The following is a 24997-nucleotide window of genomic DNA, read 5'->3' as shown; positions in this document are numbered from 1 at the left end:
AAACTTACAATATTCAACGAACATGTTAAGTTTGATTAACTGGTTTTAAATCTAGACTTTATTTGGGACAAAATAATGAGCTTGCATCTATCACCTAAACAAGACAAACCATTTAAAATGTATGGGTTTTTAATATTCCTTTATGATTGAAAATGCTGAGTATATACCAACACAGTGTAATGAGTGACATCAGAAGCGCCTCTGGGCTTGGGAGAGTGTGCTTTACAAAGTGTATTTTAAGTGAATTCACATGAGCTCCTGTTCATTCTCTGTTACTATGTGTTCAGAACACTTGAGTAAAGAAATGTGTCATCTAGACTTTTTAGACTGGCAATTTTGCTTTGCATGTAAAATTCATCCTATATATCTGTGTACTACATTACTTTCAAAAGACTGTTCCACAGCAGCCAAATCTTGCAACTTTCTGCACCTAGAGTACAGGAAGCAGTCGGAGGGCAGAGCAGCAGCACAGAGTGAGTGTAAAACTAACTGAACTTAACCTCGTAGCCTCGTCTGCAGGGAGCAGAGTGAGAACAGTATAAAACTAACTGATATCGGGAATTGCAGCCTAGTCTACAGGGAACAGAGTGAGTGCGGTATGAAACGAATTGAGCTCTGAGCACATTGTAGCTGTGAGAAAAACATGGAGTGACATCACAGGGAAGCTGTGACCTGATTGGCTAGTAGGAAATCTGCACTAAATTTTAAAAAGAACTCAGTAAAGATATATTAATTATATAAATTAATAAGGTAATTAAGTAGCGATGGCTGGTCCGGTGATGTGCTGTAGCTATATGATGTGGAAGCTGACAGTTTCCATTACAAACATCAGCAAGTGCTGGTTGCTTGTGGAACTTTGACTCAGAGTTGATGAGCTTGAATCTGAGCTTCAAACTCTGCGAGTACATGCAGGAGAAAGAGAGAGGTATCTGGATTTCAGGAGCCATGTGTAAATTGGTATAGGGATAGGAAAATTGGGGAAGTAAACATGGGGCTAAGAGAGTGATGTGGGAAAGAGGGGTTCCATTTCTTGGGGCATTGGCATCAATTTTGGAAAAGGAATGATCATTACCATTGGGATGGTCTCCACCTGAACCAATCTGGAACCAGTCTTCCAGTGAAAAGGATAAATAGGATGGTCACCAGTGAATTCTGGGGGCATGGGGAGCAGAGGAAAGGGGAAAACGACAGGAAATATAATGGTAAACAGAAAAGAAAGCAGCAGACTAACATGTGCAGAAGAGTTTAACTACATTGAAGACTGTGAAAGAAGTTAAAAAGAAGGAAACTTTAGAAGATATTATCAATGGAGATGTTAGAATCAAAAAGAAGGTAGAAAAGCTAGCATAAAGGCACTCTACCTGAATGCTACCTGAAGACTATCACCTGATGAAGGAGCAGCGCTCTGAAAGCTAGTATGCTTCCAATTAAACCTGTTGGACTGGAACCTGGTGTTGTGTGATTTTTAACTTTGTACACCCCAGTCCAACACCAGCATCTCCAAATCATACCTGAATGCTGGTAGCATTCGAAATATAGTAGATGAGTCACTGACACAAATCATCATGAATAAGCATGACTTAGTATCCATTACAAAGACATGGTTGCAGGATAGTTGCGACTGGAAATTAAATATCCAGGGGGAACAGACTATTCGGGAGAACAGACAGGAAAGAAAGGGAGGCAGAACAGCTCTGATATTTAAAGATGATATCATAGTGAGAGATGAATTGAATTGAACTGAATTTAGTGTCACGTGTATCGAGGCACAGTGAAAAGCATTGTCTTACGAACAATACAGGCAGATTACATAGTTAAGTACCATAGATAGTAAATAATAGGTAAACAGGAGCAAAAACAAAAACGCAGACCCGAGCAAATGTTAAGAGTTTGAGAGTCTATTCAGTGTTCTGAGAGTCCGTTCAGTGTTCTGTGAGTTTTTTCCTTTCAGTATTCTGATGATATAGGTTTTATGGGGGAATAAGTTTGAATCTATTTGGGTGGGAATTAGAAATTCTAAGAAGAACTTCACTGATAGGAGTAGTCTATAGGCCACCAAACAATAACGTCACATTGGGACAGGCATTGAACAAAGAAATAACAAATGCTTGTAAAAACGATACGGCAATTATCACAGGGGATTTTAATCGACATGTCAATTGGTTGAACCAGGTCGGTCAAGGCAGCCTTGAGGAGGTGTTCGTTGAATGTATCAGCATTAATTTTCTTGAACACTATGTAAATGGAACTGACGAGGGACCAAGCTATCCTAGATCTGGTCCTGTGTAATGAGACAGGAATAATTAATGATCTCATGGTTAGGGATCCTCTTGCAAGAAGGGATCACACTATACTTGAATTTAGAATACAGATGAAAAGTGAGAGGATAGCATTCAAAACCAGGGCCCTGTGCTAAAACAAAGGAGACTGCAATAGGATGAGGGAGGAGTTGGCTAAGGTAGACTGGAAACAAAGACTTTATGGTGGAACAGTTGAGGAACTGTGGAGGACTTCCAAAGCAATTTTTCAAAGTGCTCAGCAAAAGTGAAAAGGAAGGACTGTAGGAAACGGGGTAATCAGCCATCGATGCCTAAGGAACTAAGGGAGGCTATCAAATTGAAAGATGAGGCATACAAAGTGGCAAAGACCAGTGGGAAAAGAAGAAGATTGGGAAAGCTTTAAAGGTCAACAGCACAAAAAAGCTATGAAGAAAAGTAAGATAGGTAATGAGAGTAAATTAGCACAGAATATAAAGACATAGCAAAAGTTTCTACAAATATATAAAACGAAAATGAGTGGCAAAGATAAACATTGGTACCTTAGAGGAGGAGAAGGGAAATTTAAAAATAGGAAATGAGGAAATAGTCAAGGCATTCAACAGGTGTTTTGTGTCAGTCTTCACAGTGGAGGACGGGAGTGACAGGCCAGTAATTGACGACAAGGAGACTAAGGTAAGTGAGGACCTAGAAACGAGTATTATCATGAAAGAACTGGTGTTGGGCAAGCTCATGGAGCTAAAGGTAGACAAGTCTCCTGGCCCTGATTGGAATGTATCCCAGGGACTAAAAAAGATAGTGGGAGAAATGGCAAATACGCTCATAGTAATTTTCCAAAATTCTCTGTACTCTGAGACAGTTCCAGCAGATTGGAAAACAGCAAATTGAACACCACTGTTTTCAAAAAAGAGAAGACAAAAGATGAGGAATTATCGGCCAGTTAGCTTAACTTCTGTAGTGGGAAAAATGCTTTAGCTGTCATTAAGGAAGAAATAGCTAGATATCTGGATAGAAATTGTCCAGTTGGGCAACATTGTTCATGAAAGGCAGGTCATAGTTAACTAATTTACTGGTGTTCTGTGAAGATATTAGGAGTGCGATGGACAACGGGGAGCTGGTAGATGTGGTGTATCTGGATTTCCGACAGGAATTTAACAAGGTTCTGCACAAAATGTTAATACATAAGATATAGCACGACATTATGGGCAATGTGTTAGCATGGATAAGAAGTTTAATTAACTAACAAGAAGCAAATGATAAAGGAGTGCTTTTCTGGTTGGTGGTCAGTGACCAGTGATGGGACTGCAAATGTTTACAATTTACATAGATGGTTTGGAGTTGGGGACTATGTGTAGTGTGTCAAAATTTGCAGATGACACCAAGATGAGTGGTAGAGCAAATTGTGCAGAGGACTCTGAAAGTTCGCAGAGGGATCTAGATAGTTTAAGTGAGTGGGTAAAAGTCTGGCAGATGGAGTACAATGTTGGTAATTGAATTCACCCATTTTAGAAGGTATAACAGTAAAAAGGACTAATATTTGAATGGTACAAAATTGCAGCATGCTACTGTACAGAGGGATCTGGCTGTCCTTGTGCATGAATTGTAGAAGGTTGGTTTGCAGGTGCAACAGGTAATTACGAAGGCAAATGGAATTTTGTCTTCATTGCTTGAGGGATTGATGTAGCTTTTAGTAGAAATGTTTCAAATAACCTGTAACATTATTTCCTATTTTATTTTGTTGGTCTGAAATCTTCAAAATTAATATTCCTACTTGTTTTTCTTCACCCAAAAATGTGACAGTAAAATATTTGCTGTGTGTATGTTCTCACTGATCTAATTCTGATTCTCAAATGGGTTTTCTAATGAGAGTTTCAGAGCTTTGTGTTTCTTTCGTGTGCGGAAGGAAATTGCTTTCTGTGTTGTAGCTTTGAGTTGGCAAGGCTGTCGAGAAATCCTATTTTGTGCAATGCTAATATCTGTATTAAGTCGTCTCACAGTTGGCTTTAGACAAGAAAAACCAATCAGGGAGTAGGGAGAAATGTCACACTTTGTTTAGGAAAGGGAATGGTGGTGATTGACAATTAAAATGGATTTATGTGCTTTCATTTCTTAGTTATACAGATGTACACATGGAAACTGACCCTTCGGTTCAACCTGTCCATGCCGACCAGTTATCCCAACCCAACCTAGTTCCACCCGCCAGCACCCAGCCCATATCCCTCCAAACCCTTCCTATTCATATACCCATCCAAATGTCTTAAATGTTGCAATTGTACCAGTCTCCACCACTTCTTCCTCTGGCAGTTCATTCGATACGCGTACCACCGTCTGTGTGAAAAAGTTGCCCCTTAGATCTCTTTTACATCTTTCCCTCCTCACCCTAAATCTATGCCCTCTAGTTCTGGACTCCCTGACCTCGAGGAAAAGACTTTGTCTATCTGTCTATCTATCCTATCCATGCCCCTCATAATTTTGTAAACCTCTAAGGTCACCCCTCAGTCCCTGACCCTCCAGGGGAAACAGCCACAGCCTGTTCAGCATCTCCCGATAGCTCAAATCCTCCAACCCTGGCAACATCCTTGTAAATCTTTTCTGAACCCTTTCAAGTTTCACAACTTGATAGGAAGGAGACCAGAATTGCATGCAATATTCCAACAGTGGCCTAACCAATGTCCTGTTCAGCCTCAAGATGACCTCCCAACTCCTGTCCTCAGTACTCTGACCAATAAAAGAAAGCATACCAAATGTCGTCTTCACTATCCTATCTACCTGCGATTCCACTTTCAAGGAGCTGTGAGTGTGCACTCCAAGGTCTCTTTGTTCAGCAACACTTCCTCGGACCTTACCATTAATTTTCTAAGTCCTGCTAAGATTTGTTTTCCCAAAATGCAGCACCTCGCATTTATCTGAATTAAACTTCATCTGCTACTGCTCAGTCAAGATCCTGTTGTAATCTGAGGTAACCCTCTTCACTGTCCAGTACACCTCCAATTTTGGTGTCGTCTCCAAACTTACTAACTGTACCTCTTATGCTCGCATCCAAATCATTTATATAAATGACAAAAAGTAGAAGACCCAGCACCGATCCTTGTGGCACTCCACTGATCACAGGCCTCCAGTCTGAAAAACAACCCTCCACCTCCACCCTCTGTCTTCTACCTGTGAGCCAGTTCTGTATCCAAGTGACTAGGTCTCCCTGTATTCCGTGAGGTCTAACCTTGCTAACCAGTCTCCCACGGAGAACCTTGTTGAACGCCTTACTGAAGTCCATACAGATCACATGTACCATTCTGCCCTCATCAATCCTCTTTTTTTTACTTCAAAAAACTCAATCAAGTTTTGAGAGACATGATTTCCCACGCACAAAGCCATGTTGACTATCCTTAATCAGCCCTTGCCTTTCCAAATACCTGTACATCCTGTCCCTCAGGATTCCCTCCAACAATTTGCCCACCACCGACATCAGGTTCACTGGTCTATAGTTCCCTGGCTTGTCTTTACCACCCTTCTGAAACAATGGCACCACGTTAGCCAACCTCCAGTCTTCCAGCACCTCACCTGTGACTATCGATGATACAAATATTTCAGCAATTAATTACTCAGTTAATGAGTAACTAATTGTAAGTGGTAATTACCCCATTCTTGACGGGAGTAGGCAGTGAAAAATATAGAGCCCTAAGAAATTCCTGATGAAGGGCTTATGCCCGAAACGTCGAATTTCCTATTCCTTGGATGCTGCCTGACCTGCTGTGCTTTAACCAGCAACGCATTTTCAACTGTGATCTCCAGCATCTGCAGATCTCACTTTTTACCCTAAGATATGTAGTCACATTTAGGATCACCATTTAATTTTGTTCATTTGTGCCAATTTGGTAATCAAATTTTTGATCATTTTCAGATTACGCCAGTGAAAACCTACATAGTATTTGCTGCTCGAACCCCACTTAAAGATCATGCTGAACTTCCACCAGAAAATCCCAATGAAATGAATGCAAGTGACATCGAGTGGGTGTCTGAGCATGCTCGACAGGTCAGTGGTGTATTAAAATGATTGCTTTATTCAAAGGAGTGAAAGTTTATAGTTAAACTCACTTTTTTTTCCCTGTAATGTTGCACAAGATTCATCAGGACTAAGTGCTGTGTTTAAATCAGACAAGCTTAGGAGAAGAATAGATAATGTGATTGGCTGGAGAGAAAAGGAAAGAGAGAGAAAATTTAAGAATGGGTAGAAGAATCACTGAGTTAGAGAAAGACATTGAGAGGAGGAATTGGAATATGAGGCCAGAGAGAGATTTAGAAAGCTACCTCACTGCAAGATATTCTTAAATGCAATACCATATGTTTGACATAGCCTTTAGAGGTGGATGGCCAGAATAAAGAAAATACTTTTATGGAAAAGTGGTGAAAAATGAATTTCTTAATTTTGTCATTCCCAAACTAAACAAGCTCTTTATATTTAAAGCTTTATATTTTCTCTTAGAGGTAACATGAGTGTCAAATTTCATTCAATAATATCATTGTTGAGTGCCCTTACAGCAAGCTGTGGATTTGAAAAACAAATAGGAGGAAGAATATTATGATTTCATATTGGACAGAGAATGGCAGTAACAAATGACTAATCTAAAGCAGGCAGAGAGCAACAATCACTTGGATCTTTAATGGCTCGAGATAAAAATCAGCAGGAATTAGCAACAACTGGGAGTACAATCGAGTAGACTTTGATGTTATATCTAAGTTGTAACGATTAATTTCAGTTTTTTAAAGCCAGGCAGGGTGACAGAGGAGACAAAAGCATGATAGATAAATTTGCAAAGAACACAACAATAGGTAATTAAGTATGCTGTGAGCAAACATAATGAGTTGTGCCTGAAACATCGATTCTCCTGCTGCTCAGATGCTGCCTGACCTGCTGTGTTTTTCCAGCACTACACACTCCACTCAAAATTGCCTCCCAAGTTGATTAGGTTGTTAAGAAGGAGTATGGTGTTTTAGCTTTCATTAATAGGGGGATTGAGTTTAAGAGCCATGAGATTTTGCTGCAGCTCTACAAAACCCTGGTGAGACCACACTTGGAATATTATGTCCAATTCTTGTCGCCTCATTATAGGAAAGATGTAGATGCTTTAGAGAGGATGCAGAGGAGATTTACCAGGATGCTGCCTGGATTGGAGGGCACGTCTTATGAAGAGAGGTAGAGTGAGTTTGAGCTTTTCACACTGGAGAGAAGGAAGGAAGAGAGATGACTTGTAATGAGAGGCATGGATAGACTAGCTAACCAGAGACGTTTCCCCAGGGCAGAAATAGCTGTCACAAGAAGTCATAATTTTAAGGTGATTGGCAAAAGCTATAGAGCAGATATCAGAGGTACGTTCTTTACGCAGAGAGTAGTGGGTGCGTGGAATGCACTGCCAGCGATGGTAGTGGAGTCAGAGACATTAGGGACATGTAAGCGACTTAGATAGACACATGGACAGCAGTAAATTAAGGGATATGTAGGTTAGGTTGATCTTAGATTAAGATAAATGCTCGGCACAACATGTGCTTCCAATCAGCCTATTCACAGATGTTATTACACACCTCTGGAACAGATGGGATCTGAATGCAGGCCTCCTGGCTCAGATATAGCAACAAGTTTTTTTTTCCTCTGATTGACAGGTAGTTTAGATATTTTCAATCGTTCTAATACATCTTGGGCAGGTAGATTTCCACCTGGTACACGATACATCTGAGGCAGATGGCACTTGAACCCGGGTCTTCTGACTCCAAGGTGGGGCACTACCGCTGTGTCATAAAAGCCCCAAACTGGGCTCTGCTTTTTATAGCAATGCTGTTACACACAAACAGACTTTTTTTATCATCACCAAATCGCCCACAGTACTTGTCTCCAGCGTTTCCAAGTATTTATATTACTTGCAATGCTTGGAACCCACTCTGTTATTACACACCTCTGATCAGGTAAGACTCTTACGTATTATACCGGAGGGCAGTGTGTTTAAGTTGAGACGGAGTAGTTCAAAGGAGATGTGGAGGCAATTCTTTTGCACAATAATTGTTTGGAATCTGGATTGCTGGGTAGTGGGAGAGGCAGATACAATAGGGACTTTTAGATAAGCACATGAATATGTCAGGAATGGAAGAAAATGGACCAAGGGCAAGCAGAAGGGATTTGGCGTCATGTTGCGCACAACATCGTGGGCTGAAGGACCCGTTCCTATGCTGTTCAGTTTTCTGTTCTATGACTTGCGTCCAAATCCTCAGTATCTGAGGCGTATGAGAAGGTGAAGAAAGCCATCTTAAGTGCATATGTGCTTGTGCCAGAAGCCCACAGACAAAGTTTCAGTAATCTAAGGAAGGACCCTGGTCAAACCTACATTAGGTTTGAAAGGATCAAACAAAGTAATTTTGATAGGTGGATAAGGGCATTAAAAATAGAGCAAATCCTATGCCTCTCTTAGACAATTATTTTGAAGAGTTCAAAAATTCACTTCCTGAAATAGTGAGAACACCTGTGGAAGAGCAGAGCGTTAAAACAGCAAGATTATCAGCTGAATTGGCTAATGATTATGAGTTGGTCCATAAATCTAAGTTTGGCTTCCAAAATCAATTTCAATCAGTGAGGGGTAGAAACTGGGGAAAAGAGAAATCTTTGCATGGAAAGGGAAGGGTAGATCTTGGTGAAGATCATAAGGATAACTTACCACAGGAGGAATGAGAAACCCTTGAAGGGGAAAGAGAAGTTAAAAAGCTCAGGTGTTTTCACTGCAATAAAGTAGGTCACATGAAATCAGTGTTGAGAGTTTAGGAAAACCACTGGGAATCCAGATGTAGGAAAACAGGATAAGCCTGTGAATTTTGTTGGAGTGGTAATGGAAGCACAATGGAGGTTAGAAAACTGCACCAGAATGTACAATTTGGGCAGAGGTTGCTTGAGGAGGAAGTGCCAGATCTTCTTAAACCATACCCCTGCGAAGGTAAAGTTTGCTCGTGTAGGCCAGGAGCAGCAGGTAAAGAGATTACAATATTAAGAGGCACAGGATCCCCACAATCTGTTATGCTGACAAATGAGGAGATATGTACCTCTGAAGGACTACAGCCAGAAAAGGTGCTAGCAACAGGAATTCACAATGAGTCAAGAAGTGCTTAGTTATATAAAATGAGGTTAGAGTATCCAGTGAACAGTGGAGAAGTTGTGGTAGGGGTACAGGACAAACTCTCAGCTCCAGGAATACAATTTATCCTTGCTAATGATATAGTTTGTTCATTGTAGTTGAATGGCCAGTGGAAACTCAGGCAACTGATCTATTGCAGGACACATCCTGGAATCTTTCCTGACTGTATGGTAACAAGGTCACAAAGTCACCAGTTGAAGCAGGAGAGATCAAAGAGTACAGATAAGAAAGTTGAAGTGGGTTTGCTCAGACGGTTGACACACACCAGGAGTAAATAGATGACACAGTAGACATCGTTACCTGAGACAAATTAACCGAGTTACAGCAGAAAGATAAAAAGCAATTGTATCGAAAGGCATACACAGGAAAAGAATCCGAATGCATCTCTGAAGGCTATTATCTTAAAAATTATTTCTTGATGAGGAAATGGTGACTACTACATATTCAGGCAGGTGCAGAAGTTAATCTTGTTTTATTGTGGGGGGTTTTAGAAAGGAAGTGTTGTGGGTAGCTCACAAACTACCAGTTGGGGTGTGAAAAACTCAAGTTAAAAAAAAAGACATTTTTACTGCCTGGATTGCACAAGGACATAGTTGGGTTTTGCCAAACATGTCATACATATCAGGTAATTGAAAAACCACAGGCAGTAATAAAACCCGCACCTTTAATACCTATTCCTGCATTTGAAGAACCTTTTACAACAGTCGAAATTGAATTCATAGGACCCCTACCTAAAACAAAAAGTGGGAATCAGTACTTGTTGACAATATTGGATGTGTCCGTTAAATTTGCAGAGGCCATTCCATAATGCAGTATCACAGCTAAAAGGATTGTAGAGGAATTACTCAAATGTTTCACTACGTATGGACTACCCACAGAGATACAATCAGATCAAGGTTCAAACGCCACATCGAAATTATTCAAGGAAGTTATGGACAGCTTTGAAATAACACAATTCACAACTTCTGCATCCCATCCAGAGTCGCTGGCAGCGCCAGAAAGGTGGCATCAGACATTAAAGACCATGTTGAGGGCTTATTGTCAAGACTATCCAGATGATTGGAACAAGGGAATTCCATTTATACTTTTTGAGATCAGGGATGCACCAAATGAATTCAGTCCATTTGAATTAGTTTTTGGGTATGAAGTGAGAGGGCCACTAAATTGATTAGGGTGAAATTTTTAAGTCATAATTCAGAGAACACATGGATTGTGTGGCAAATTTTCAGGAATGATTAAATTGAGCAGGGGATTGGCTAGACAGCATTTAAAGTATCACAGCTGATAATGAAATGGAAGCAGACAAGAAAAAAAATCAAAAACTGTCAGTTTTGCGACTGGAGATGACTTTCAGTGACAGGTGAACCTTTGAAAACAAGGTTTGGTGGACCTTATCAAGTCAAAAGGAAATTGAGTAAGGTGAACTATTTGATAAGGACTCCCAAAAGAAAGAAATGTCACAGAATGTGTCATGTGAATATGCTCAAAAGGTATATTGACAGAGAAGGAATGCCAAAGGAGACTGTGTTACTGATTACAACACAAAGTGAAGAGCCAAGTTCAAAGGATTCTGAATTGAACATTCCTCAAATTAAATTAGATGTTGAGAAAGATGTCAAAAACTGGGATAAATTATTGAGTTACCTTGCAGAGGAAAATCAAAATGACCTAAAAGAGAGATTACTACCACATGGGGAGGGAGATATGTGGAAATAAACTGGGAAATACTAACCTAATTATGCATGAATTAGATAAAGGAGATGCTGTTCCAATTAAGCAATATCCTTATAGGAATAACCCTCTAAAGTTGGCACAGGTTCAAACGGAGGTTGAATGCATGCTCCAAGATGAAATAATCGAAGTGAGTTACAATGACTGGAGCTCATCCATAGTAATGGTGCCAAAATCAGTTGGTACCCAGCGGTTATGTGTGGACTATTGCATAGTAAATGCAGTTACAAAGACTGTTGCATATTCGATTCCACATTTGGAATACTGTTGAAAAGGTTGGACAAGCATCTTCTATTTCTAAGTTGGACTTGGTCAGAGGAGAGTGGAAGGTACCTTTGAAAGAGTGAAGACGATTTCGGCTTTTGTAACGTGAAATGGATTGTACCAGTTTAAAGTCATGCCATTTGGTATGAAAAATGCGCCAGCCACACTTCAGAGACTAACCAATAAAGTCATTGCAAGATTACCCAAATGTGTTGTATATATACAGATGACCTGGTGATTTTTAATCACACTTGGAAGCAACATTTATCAGACACGATTGACTTTGGAAGGCAGGCTTGGTGATAAACGTGGTTAAAAGTGAATTTGCCAAAGCCTAAGTCACCTCCCTGGGCAGTGTTATTGGACATGGACAAATGGCCCCACAGAAAAGCAAAAACAAAGGTAAATGAAGAGTTTCCCATACCATCAACAAAAAGAGCAGTACTACAGTTCCTGGGATTGAGTGGATTTTATTGAAAAGTCGTACCAAGTTCTAGCTTGTTGCTGCTCCACTCACTGAATCGCTAAAGAAAAGCAAGAGGTTTCAGTGGAGAGCAAATTGTCAGAAAGCATTTGACAGACTGAAAGCTTTGATCACCACTACCCCAGTATTAGCCGCACCTAATTACGCAAAGCCATTCAAGGTGACTTTCAATGCATGTGATGTAGGTGTCAGTGCTATCCACTTGTAGGGAGATGAGAAGATAGAAAGACCTAACGGATATTTCTCCAGGAAAATGAACATTCATCAGCAGAAATATTTGACAATTGAGAAAGAGACTTTGCACTTGGTGTTGGCATTGCAACATTTCAATGTTTATGTTACCAGTAATGTATTTGAGGCAATCATATACATTGATCATAACCCATTGACGTTTGTGGAGAAACTTAAGGAGAAAAATTTCAGACTGTTTAGATGGAGCTTGTTGTTACAGCCATTCAACTTGAAAATTGTGCATGTGACAAGATGGGAAAATGTGAGTTCTGATATATTGTCGAGCCTTGAATGAGGAAAGGAGACCTTTGGTGGCTGGAGTTAAATAGACTGAAACAAAATGTAGTAGTGCATGATTGCATGGTTATTGTCTGTGTAACGTATACGGGCGTTGTAGGCCATTAACAGTTTAAGATTAAGGGGTTTTAAAATGAAGCTATCTTTGGATATTGATGGTTCTTTTTTTAAGGAGGGAAGTGTGATGATGCTGCTCCTTTGACAAAGTTAGGCTGTCCGTTGCTTTTTTTTCAGAGGTCAGAAAAGTGGCGATTCGGAAATGTCTAGGTTTGAAGCGTTTCAGAACCAATTTGGTCATAGCTAACAGAAAATATCTCAGGCAAAAGGCTTTTAAGTTTTAAAGAAAACACTTGTACAGTGAAAGAGAAGTTGAGAGTATGGTGCTGGAAAAGCACAGCAGGTCAGGTAGCGTTCGAGGAGCAGGAGAATGGACGTTTCAGGCAAAAATCCTTCATCAGGAATGAGGCTGTGAGCCGAAGGGGTGGTGAGATAAATGGGCCATTCCTGATGAAGGGCTTTTGCCGAAATGTTCTCTTTTGTTTATGTTCCTTTCGATAATCTTGTAAATAAATTCTGTTTTGTTTAAAACTAAGTAGTTTGACTAGCTGCGTCATTCCTGGAATATCCGCATAACACCTGTTTAAAACAAAGTTAGGGTCAGGGCTACTTTTTAAAAATGTTTTGAGGGAGCCTGGACTGGTCCATAACATTGGTTTTTGGGATTTTTAAAAGTATCTATTTTATAACCAACCTGTTCAACGATATTATTGCATGTCTCTGGAGCATGTGGGTCTTGAATTAAGACCTTCTGGCTCAAAGATAGGGATGCTACTGCTGCGCCAGAAGAGTTCCTGGAATGTAACATCAGTCATTTTTTTAATCAACCTGTTCTCGAGATAGGGGCACTTCAACTGCGCCACAAGATCTTCTGGAACCCAGCTCTGGTTTACAAAATCCAATGAGCTCTCTATTGATTTTGATGCTGTTCTGGTTAATTCTTAAAGGAACCCGTGTTTATCATAGTGATTGGTGGTGGTGTTCAGAAAAGGACCTCTGCAGCCATTTGTGGGGGTGAATTGGGTTGAAATAAAATTAACATTTATCCTTTAAAATCTAATGGCAATTTCAATTTTTCTGAACTTACACCATCAGTCATTGAAAATCGGTTCTGTGGGCTGTATGACAATTGTCTATTGTGATTTCATTCCGCAAAGGTTAAACCTTAAATGTATATTTTCAGAAATGAGCTGAATAGAGTCCTAGTGATGTACAGATGGAAACAGACCCTTCGGTCCAACACATCCATGCTGACCCAGATATCCTAACCTAATCTAGGCCCATTTGCCAGCACTTGGCCCATATCCATCTAACCCCTTCCTATTCTTATACCCATCCAGATGCCTTTTAACGTTGCAATTGTACCAGCCGCCGCCACTTCCTCTGGTAGCTCATTCCATACATGCACCACTCTGTGTCGAAAATGTTATCCTTTTAGGTACCTTTTATATCTTGCCAGCCCTCTCATCCTAAACCCTTGTTGTCTAGTTCTGGACTCCCCCATCCCAGAGAAAAGACCTTTTCTATTTATCCTATCCATGCCCCTCATGATTTTATAAACCTGTATAAGGTCACCCCTCAGCCTCCGATGCTCCAGAGAAAACAGCCCCAGCCTATTCAGCCTGTCCCTATAGCTTCAATCCTCCATCTCTGGCAACATTTTGTAAATCTTTTCTGAACCCTTTCAAATATCATATCGGAAGGAGACCCGAATTACAGTGGTCTAACCAATGTCCTGTATAGTGCCTAATGTCCTATATATGACCTCCTAACTCCTGTACTCAATATTCTGATCAATAAAAGAAAGCATACCAAAAGCCTTCTTCACTATCCTATCTCCCTGCTATTCCACTTTAAAGTAACTATGAAGCTGCACTCTTTGTTCAGCAACACTCCCAAGGGCATTACCATTAAGTATATATGTCATGCTCTGATTTTCTTTTCCAAAATGCAGCACCTCTCATTTATCTAAATTAAACTCTATTTGCTGCCACTCAGCCCATTAGCCCATCTGATCAAGATCCCGTTGTAATCTAAGGTAACCTTCTTTGCTGTCCGCTACACCTCCAGTTTTGGTGTCATCTGCAAACTTACTAACAACACCTCCTGTGTTCACATCCAAATCGAAAAGCACTGGATTGAGCAACAATCCACCAATACCCTTTGTCTTCCACCTTCGAGCCACTTCTGTATCCAAATGGCTAGTTCTCCCTGTATTCCATGAGGTCTAACCTAGCTAACCAGTCTACCATGAGGAACACCTTGCCGAAGTCCATACAGATCAAGTCCACTATTCTGTCCTCATCAATCCTGTTTTTTTATTACTACAAACAACTCAATCAAATTCGTGAGACATGATTTCCTACGCACGAAACCATACAGACTGTCTCAATAATCAGTACTTGCCTTTCCAAATACATGAAAAATCCTATCCTTCGGGATTCCCTTTCAACAACTTGACCACCACCAATATCAGGCTCACCTATCTATAGTTCCCTGGATTTTGCTTACCACCTTTCTTAAATAGTGGCACCATGATAGCCAAGCTCCAGTCTTCCAGCACCTCACCTGCGACTATTGATGATACAAATATCTGAGCAAGACGCCCAGCAATTATTTACCTAGCTTTCCATAAAATTCCGGGGTACATCTGATTAGATCCTGCGGATCTATCCACTTATATGCATTTCAATACATCTAACACTACCACCTCTGTAATATGCTCATTTTTCAATTCTATTTACATTCTCATTTACGTTCTATATCTTCCATGTCCTCCTCCACAGTAAACACTCGTTTACTGCGAAATACACTTGCAAAATACTCTTTTAGTGTTGTCCCTATCTCTTGTGGCACCACACATGGGCTGCCTTGCTGATCTGTGAGGGGCTATATTCTCTCCCTAGTTATCCTTTTGTTCCTAATGTATTTATAAAATCCCTTTGGATTCTCCTTAACCCTATTTGCCAAAGCTATCTCATTTCCCCTTTTTTATCCTCCTGATTTCCCTCTTAAGTATACTCCTACTGTCTTTATACTCGATCTCTCCTGTCTATATTTGACATATGCTTCCTTCTTTTTAACCAAAACCTCAATTTCTGTAGTCATCCAGCTTTCCCTACACGTACCAGCCTTTCTTTTCACCCTAACAGGAATATGCTGTCTCTGGACTCTCGTTATCTCATTTTTAAAGGCTTCTCATTTTCCAGCTGTCCTTTTACCTGTGAACATCTGCCCCAAACAGCTTTTGAAAGTTCTTGCCTAGTGCCATCAAAATTAGTCTTCTTCCAATTTAGAGCTTCAACTTTTAGATCTGGTCTATCTTTTTCCATCAGTATAATCAAACTAATAGAATTATGGCCCCAAAGTGCTCCCCCACTGACACCTCAGTCACCTGCCTTGCCTTATTTCCCAAGAGTAGGTTAGGTTTTGCACCTTCACTCAGAGATACATCCACCTACTGAATGAGAAAACTTTCTTGTACACTCTTAATTAGATTAGATTAGATTATGTACAGCATGGAAACAGGCCCTTCGGCCCAACAAGTCCACACCGACCCTCAGAAGAGAAATCCATCCCCCTGGTATTTACCCTTGACTAATCCATCTAACACTACGGGCAATTTAGCATGGCCAGTTCATTTAACCTGCACATTTTTGGACTGTGGGAGGAAACCAGAGCACCCGGAGGAAACACACGCCGACACAGGGAGAATGTGCGAACTCCACACAGACAGTTGCTCGAGGCAGGAATTGAACCCGGGCCCCTGGCACTGTGAGACAGCAGTGTTAACTACTGTGCCACCGTGCCACCCCATGGTATACTAACAAATACCTCTCCATCTAAACCCTTGTGATTATGGTAGTCCCAGTCTATGTTGGGAAAGTTAAAATCCCCTACCATGACCACACTATTATTCTTACAAATAACTAAGATCTCCTGACAAATTTGTTTCTCTATTTTCCAACTGAGTATTAGGAAGTCTATAATACAATCCCAATAAGATGAGCATGCCTTTCTTATTTCTCAGTTCCACCCAAATTACTTCCCTGGGTATATTGCCAGGAATATCCTCCCGACATACAGCAGTAATGCTATCCCTTATCAAAAACGCCACTCCCTCTCTTGACATCCCCAGTCCTTCCTACAGCATTTGTATCCTGGAATATTAAGCTGCCAGTCCTGTCCATCCCTGAGCCATGTTTCTATAATTGCTATGATATCTCAGTCCTATGTTCCTAACCATATCCTGAGTTCATCTGCCTTCCTTGCTGGGCCTCTAGCATTGAAATAAATGTAATTTAACTTACAAGTCCTACCTTGTTCTCTGCTTTGTTCCTGCCTGCTCTGACTTTTTATCTTGCTCCTTTTCCCAACTGAACCAGTTTCGGATTGATATCTTTCCTCACTTGTTTCCTTGGTCCCACACCCCTACTAGTTTAAATCCTCCAGAGCAGCTCTAGCAAATCTCCCTGCTAGTATATTAGTCCCCTCAGTGCAATCTGTCCTTCTTGTACGGGTCACTTCTACCCCAGAAGGGATTCCAATGATCCAAAACTGTGAATCCTTCACACGTTCATCTGCTGTATCCTCCTATTCATACCCTCACTAGCTCATAGCACAGGTATTACCACCCTTGAGGACCCCCTTTTTCAGTTCCTGCCTAACTTCCTGTATTTTCCCTTCAGAATCTCAACCTTTTCCCTTCCTATGTCATTAGTTCCAATGTGTACAATGACCTCTTGCTGGTCCCTTCCCTTTGAGAACATTCTGCACCCTCTCACTGATATAATTGATCCTGGCACCATTTTGATTTTCTGCTGCTGGCTGCAGAAATATCTGTCCGTTCCTCTGACGAGAGAGCCCCCTATCATAATCGATTGCTTGGAACCTGATGTACCCCTCATTACATTAGAGCCAGTCTCAATGCCAGAAACTTGGCTATTCATGTTACATTCTCCTGAGAGTCCATCACCCCCTACATTTTCCAAAACAGCATACTTGTTTGAAATGGAAATAGCCACAGAAGATTCCTGCACTACCTGCCTATCAATCCTTCCTACCCTGGAGTTAACCTATCTCCCTAACTGTATCTGTGGCATTTCTCCCTTCTTATAACTGCCATCCATCACATCCCTAGCTCTCGTAAATTCCTTTATTGCCTGTAACTGCTGCTCCAACCGATCCATTCAATCTGATAGGATTCGCAACCAGAGACACTTCCTGCTGACATAATTATCAGTAACACGGAAACTCTCCCTCAACCCGCACATCCAAAAGAAAGAGCATATCATCCATCTTTGCTCCTTCACGATCTACAGACCCAGAAAATAGCACAATCATAATGCTCTAAAAATAGTGCTCCAGGCTAACTTAGTACTTATGGTTTATATTTTTAAAATTTAATGAAGAGACAGATCTCTATAAAACATATAATCAAGAAACAATCCAGTCTACTCACTACTGTAGAGTTACGGCAAGGTTCCACTTAAAAACTATGCATTTGCCTGTTCCTGTGCTGTGAGCTCTCCCACACAGGTTCCTTCAAGGTCAGCTGTGAATTTCGCTGTTTGTTATTTTTTTCTTGACACACTCCGATGTCCAGAGATATATGAACTCAAACAGCAAAGGCAGTAACTGCACATATTCATTGTTTTGCAGTTAGAAGTGTAGGTTTCTTTCTGTCCCTCGCTGACCATGTGGTCATCCCCTTTTGTCTATCTTCCTCCTTCTAAAAGTGCCATTGTTTTAATCTTTCTTTTTTCCCCCAAAATTCGAAAGCAATGTAACAGCATACAAAACAGTAATTGCTGCTCCTGGAATTCATGAAATCTCCTCTAGCACCTAAAAAAGTTCAAAAAAGGAGCAGTTCTTACAGCCACAAATTTTCCCAGTCGTCCATCTTGGATTACACAGACTCCTTCCTAAATCAAATAATTTTCCTTTTTATGATGGAAACGTACTATGTTTACTGATGATACTTATTTTTTGTGTTTTGGCATAAGCAACATGAAATAGTGCAGCATGACAAACCATGTAAGATCACTGACTTAAAAATCAGTCTTGTCCAATCTTTTTGTGTGAGTGGCCATATTTTTTTTCTCTCTGAAGAGGCTAGTAAGTACATTTTGTGAAGATAAGATTTGACACATCAGTAGTCATGCTTTCAAAATAAAAGTTGGAGTGGAAGAAACGTAAACTATGTTAAAGTAATTCATCGACATTTTAACAATTGAGAGAAATTAACAGAGTTGACCATTAAAAAGTGCCAAATAGCAGAACCAACTTATGAATCCTTTTTTTAAATACCTTTTTGCTTAGCAAGCAATACAAGAAAAAACAAACTATTCTGACATCCACGTCTTTGTTATCAGGGGTTTGGGAGGGAATCTGGTGCCAAGTAAGGAGTTGAGTGCAACTAACACTGATCTTTTATTCACCTCCAGTGGCGCACACTCTAAGCTGGTTGAAACAGAAATCATTCAAAAAGGTTTTTGAGGAAGGAAGGGGAGGGATTATATGTGTGTTGACTCATTCACTCACTCTATCCTTCACTCGCATGCACATCAGTATTTCAAATGGTCTGTAACCTGGGGGGGTGTCTCATTTGTGCAGATACTCCCTTAGTTACTCGTTCTTCCTGTTCCTTGGTCACTCTTGTGTGCCTTCCTTTGATTGCACATCGCTGCCATCCCTCAGTCGCAGTTTCCTTTGTTCACGAACTCCCTCATGTCACTCTATGTTGCATGCTCCATTTATTCTCTGTGTGCATGCATTGCCTGTGCCCTCTCTTGCTCATTCTGCATTCCCTCTCTTGTTGTCTTGCATGCTGTCTCCTGCGCTGTCTTCCCCTCTCGCATGCTTTCTCACGCACACCAGTTTTCACCTGTGAGCATAGTTGCACACTGTTACTGTTTGCCAAAGTTTGTTTCTTACCTGTTTCTCAAATCTTATTGATTATTCTTCTTGTCTCTAATTGTCGGATTCAATCTCTCTTTCCCCCTGTGGCATTTCTTCCTTTAATCTATTTTCTTTTCCAATTTACATCTTCTGCCTTTTTTATCCGTCGGCCTTGTCCTCACTGAAGCGCAGGACTGGCATATTATAATAATTCTAACAAGGTTCTTGACTATTTTTAAGTGTAATGATTGGTACTTTCATTGTCTTTTAATTTTTATTTGTGTACTTTGATTAAACGATAGCAGTGATTAACATAGAATGAGTTTTAACATGTACATGTTTCCCATACATATCAGGTTTCCAGAATGTTACCAGGAGGGATATTGGTCCTTGGAGTGTTTCTTATCAGACCTCCAAAAATGACAAAGGAGGAAGCTCATGATATTTTTCGGAAAGTGAGTACAAGACAATTGTTTTGCTATTTAGACATTTGGAAACAATTTGTACATTTTTGAATGTAGATGGAGGGGAACACACACTCAACAAAAACCCTAACTGCAGTTTCACCAGGATTTATGAAAGTGGTTTACTATACTTAGGGAGATATTGCATTTAAAATTGTTATTTTTGATGTCTTGTTATGTGTCATAGATATGTACAAACAGAAACAGGCCCATCGGTCCAACTCGTCCATGCCGACTAGATATCCCTACCCAATCTAGTCCCATCTGCCATATCCCACGGGCACCTGGCCCATATCCCTCCAAACTCTTCCTATTCATATACCCAGCCACCAGAGATGGATTGTTTTCAGCAAGAAATACCAAGATTTAGACTTCTAGGTGTTCTTGGTTTTTGTATAGATTGGATTAGATTAGATTCCCCACAGTGTGGAAACAGGCCATTCGGCCCAACCAGTCCACACTGACCCTCTGAAGAGTAACCCACCCAGATCCATTTCCCTCTGACTAATGCACCTGGCACTATGGACAATTTAGCACGACCAATTCACCTGACTTGCATATCTTTGGACTGTGGGAGGAAACTGGAGCACACGGAGGAAACCCACGCAGACACGGGGAGAATGTGCAAACTCCACACAGACAGTTGCCCAAGGCTGGAATTGAACCTGGGACCCTGGTGCTGTATCTTTTTTTTTATTCACTTCTGGGACCTGGGCATTGCTTGCTGGCCAGCATTTATTGCTCATCCCGAGTTACTCTTGAGAATGTGGTGGTGAGCTGCTTTCTTGAACAGCTGCAGTCCATTTTGGTTCACAATCCCCTTAGGGAGGGAATTCCTAGATTTTAGAGAGTCACAGAGTCCTACAGCACAGAGACAGGGCCCCTTTGGCCCACACTAGTGCATGCTGATTAAAACGTCCATTCTCGCTAACGCCCTTTTCCCTACACTTGGCCCATATCCTTCTAAACCTTTCCTCTCCATGTCTTTGTCCAAATACCTTTTAAATGTTGTTAATGTACCCATCTCAACCACTGGCAGCTCATTCCACATGCCCACCACCCTCTGTGTAAAAAAAAACGTTGCCTCTCCAGTTTCCTTTAATTCTTTCCCCTCTAACCTTAATCTAGTCCTCAATTCCCCAACCCTGGGAAAAAGACTGAGTGCATTCATCTAATCCATGCCTGTCGTGATCTTATACACTTTTATAAGTTTCCCCCCTCGGTTTCCTGTGCTCTTAAGACAAAAGTCCTAGCTTGTCCAATCTGTCCCTATAACTCAGACCATTGAGCCCTGACAACATCCTTGTAAATCCCCTCTGCACTCTTTCCAGTTTAATAATATCCTTCCGATAACAAGGCAACCAAAACTGAACACAATACTCCAAGTGTTGCCTCACCAACGTCCTGTAGAACTGTAGCATAACTTTCTAACTTCTATACTCAATGCCCTGAATGATAAAGGCCAGCGTTCCAAAAGTTTTCTTCATTGCCTTGACTACCTGTGACTCCACTTTCAGAGAACCATACACCTGAACTCCAAGGCCTCTCTGTTCCACTATATTCCTTAAGGCCCTACCATTCACCATGAAACTCCTACCTTGATTTGACTTTCCAAAATGCAAGACGTCACACGTATCTGTATAAAACTCCATTTTCCATTTCTCGGCCACTTCCCCGGCTGATCAAAATCCTGCTGCAATTTCTGATAACCTTCCTCATTGTCCACGATACTGCCTATTTCATGTCATCTGCAAACTTACTCATCACGCCTTGTATATTCTCATCCAAATCATTGAAATAGATAACCAACATCAATGGGCCCAGTACTGACCCCTGAGGCACTCCATTAGTAACAGGCCTCGAGTCTAACAAACATCCTTCTACTTTTGCCCTCTGCTTCCTACCCATCAAGCCAATTTTGTATCCAATTTGCCAGCTCCCCCTGAATTCCATGCAATCTAACCTTCTACAGCAGTGTACCATGTGGAACCTTATCAAAGGCCTTATTGAAATCCATATAGACCACGTCTACTGCCCTGCTCTTGTCAACCTTTCTGGTCACTTCATCAAAAAACTCAACAAATTCGTGAGGCATGATCTCCCATGCACAAAACCATTTTGACCTAGCAACAGTGAAAGACTGGCAATACATTTCCAAGTCATGATGGTGAGTGATTTGGAGAGGAAGTTGTAGGACTTGGTGTTCTTATGTCCTCCTAGATGGAAGTGATTGTGCATTTGGAAAGTGCTTTCTAAGGATCTTTGGCAAATTTCTGCAGTGCATCTTCTATTTAGTACAGACTTTTGCTACTCAGCGTTGGTGGTGGAGGAATTGGATGTTTGTGGATATGGTGTCAGTCAAGTGATATGCTTTGTACTGGATGGTGTCAAGCTTTTTGAGTGTTGGAAGTACACCCATCCAATCAAATGGGCAGTATTTCATTACATTCCTGACTTGTGCCTTGTGGATGGCGGACAGGCTCTGGGGAATGTGGAGGTGAGTTACACATCGCAGTATTCCTAGCCTGTGATCTGCTCTTTTATTTATATGGCTAGTCCAGTTCAGTTTCTGGTCGGTGGTAAACCCCCAGGATGTTGATAGTTGGAGATTCAGTGATGGTAACATCATTGAATATCAATGGGTGGTGGTTAGATTGTCCATTATTGGAGATGGTCATTGCCTGGCATGTGTGTGGTGCCAATGTTACCTGCCACTTGTCAGTTCAAGCTTGGATATTGTCCAAATCTTGTTGATTTTGAACATGGGCTGCTTGAGTAGCTGAAGAGTCGTGAATAATGCGAAACATTGTGCAATCATTGGTGAACACCTCCACTTCTGACTGAAGATGGTTGAACTTTGGATACTACTTTGAGGAACTCCTGCAGTTATGTCCTGGAGCTGAGAGGACTGACCTTCAATAATCATAACCATCTTTATGTGGGATAGGTGTGATTCCAACACGCATGGAGTTTGTCCCCTGCTCCCCATGGAGTTCCTTAATGCCACACACTGTCAATTGCAGCATTGGTGTCAAGAGCTGTCACTCTCACCTCATCTTTGAAATTCAGCCCTTTTGTCCATGTTTGAATCAAGACTTAATTAAATTAGGAGCTGAGTGGTCCTGATGGCACTCAAACTGGGCATCAGTGAGCAGGTTATTGCTAAGCAGGTGTTGATGACACTTCCATCACTTTAATGATAATGGCTAGCAGACTACTGAGGCATTAATTAATGGGGCGGCATGGTGGCACAGTGGTTAGCACTGCTGCCTCACAGAACCAGGGACCCGGGTTCAAATCCCCCCTCGGGCAACTGTCTGTGTGGAATTTGCACATTCTCCCCGTGTCTGTGGGTTTCCTCCAGGTGCTCCGGTTTCATCCCACAGTCCAAAAATGTGCAGGTTAGGTGAATTGGCCATGCTAAATTGCCCATAGTATTAGGTGAAGGGGTAAATGTAGGGGAATGGGTCTGGGTGGGTTGCTCTTCGGAGGGTCGGTGTGGACTTGTTGGGCGGAAGGGCCTGTTTCCACACTGTAGGGAATCTAATCTAATTGGCTGGGTTGGATTTGTCCTGCTTTTTTGTGTACAGGACATAACTGGGCAGTGTTCCACCTTGTCGAATACATGCCAGGGTCACAGCTGTATTGGAACAACATGGTTAGCAGAGTGGCATGTTCTGGAACACGAGTCTTCAGGACTTTTACTTGAATGTTATGATGTGGAGAAGCGGGTGTTGGACTGGAGTGGACAAAGTTAAAAATCGCACAACACCAGGTGTTGTTCGTCTGAACTTTGTCATACATCCAGTATTTGCAGTGTCCACTGCTTCCAACCATTTTTTAATATCAAGTGAAGTCAATTGAATTAGCTGAGGACTAGTATCTGTGATACTAGGGACCAATGGAGAAGGCTGAGATGAATCATCTACTTGGAACATCTGGCTGAAGATTGCTGTGAATGCTTCAGTTTTATCTTGTACACTGATGTGCAGAGCTCTTCTCTCATTGAGGATGGGGATGTTTGTGGAACCTTCATCTCTAGTGATCTGTCTAATTGTCCACTTACATTCAAGCAAGGTGTAATAGGAGTGTAGAGCTTAGATCTGATCTGTTGATGTGGGATTGCTTAGCTCTGTCATCACATTCCTGATGAAGGGCTTACACCTGAAACATCAATTCTCCTGCTCCTTGGATGCTGCCTGACATGCAGTACTTTTCCAGTGCTACACCTTTTGACTCTAACTCTCTAGCATCTCTCCTCTGTATATCACTTGCAGCTTATGCTGTTTGGTAGCTTCACCAGGGTGACACTTCAATCTTACTTCAATCTTGCTCCTGTTGTGCCCTTTTGCAATCTCCATCGAACCAGCGTTAAACTTTTGGCTTGATGGTAATAGTTGAATGGAGGAATATGCCTTGGCGTGAGGTTGCATATTGTGCTGAAGTACAATTCTGCTGCTGTTGATGGCCAACAGCACTTCATGGATGCCCTATCTTGTGTTGCTCATCTGTTCAAGGTCTGTTCCATTTAGCATAGTGACAATGCCACACAACACAATGGTGGATATTCTCACTGTGAAGGTGGGACTTCATCTCCATAAGGACTGTGCATTGGACATTCTTATTGATAGCATCACACAGATGCATCTGCAGCCGGTAGATTGGTAAAGATGAGGTCACATGTATTTTTCCCTTTTGTTTGTTCCCTCACCACCTATCACAGACCCAGTCTAGCAGCTATCTTCTTTAGGACCTGACCAGCTCGATCATTAGTGCTGCTGCCAAGCCACTGTTGATGGTGGACATTAAAATACAACCTAGCGTATATTTTATGCTTGTGCTTCTTCCAAGTGTTGTTCAACATGGAGGAGTACTGTTTCAACAGCCAAGGGAGCACAGTACATGGTAATCAACAGGAGGCTTTCTTGCCCATATTAAACTTGAAGCCATGTGACTTCATAGTGTCAATGTTGAGAACTCCACAGTAATTCCCTTCCACATGTATATCATTGTTCCTCTGCTGGGTATCTCCTACTAGTGAGACAGGATGTATCCAGGGATGATGATGGTTGAGCCTGTGACATTGTCTGTAGGTATAATTCTATGAGTGTGACTATGTCAGGC

At 41.3% G+C, this 24997-nt stretch overlaps 1 protein-coding gene across 1 annotated transcript in view; it reads left to right on the top strand.

The window, feature by feature from the left end:
- Nucleotides 1-24997, top strand: part of odr4 (odr-4 GPCR localization factor homolog) — a 117869-nt gene that overhangs the window by 9625 nt on the left and 83247 nt on the right. The window contains exons 4-5 of the mRNA XM_060829755.1: nucleotides 6175-6306; nucleotides 19766-19864. Of these exons, the coding sequence (XP_060685738.1) occupies nucleotides 6175-6306; nucleotides 19766-19864 (231 nt within the window). The remainder of the gene's footprint in view (nucleotides 1-6174; nucleotides 6307-19765; nucleotides 19865-24997) is intronic.

Source organism: Hemiscyllium ocellatum, chromosome 9 (assembly GCF_020745735.1).
Source record: "Hemiscyllium ocellatum isolate sHemOce1 chromosome 9, sHemOce1.pat.X.cur, whole genome shotgun sequence".
NCBI classification, from domain to species: domain Eukaryota; kingdom Metazoa; phylum Chordata; class Chondrichthyes; order Orectolobiformes; family Hemiscylliidae; genus Hemiscyllium; species Hemiscyllium ocellatum.
Note: the sequence above shows the minus strand (reverse complement) of the source record. Positions and strands in the feature narration are given on the sequence as shown.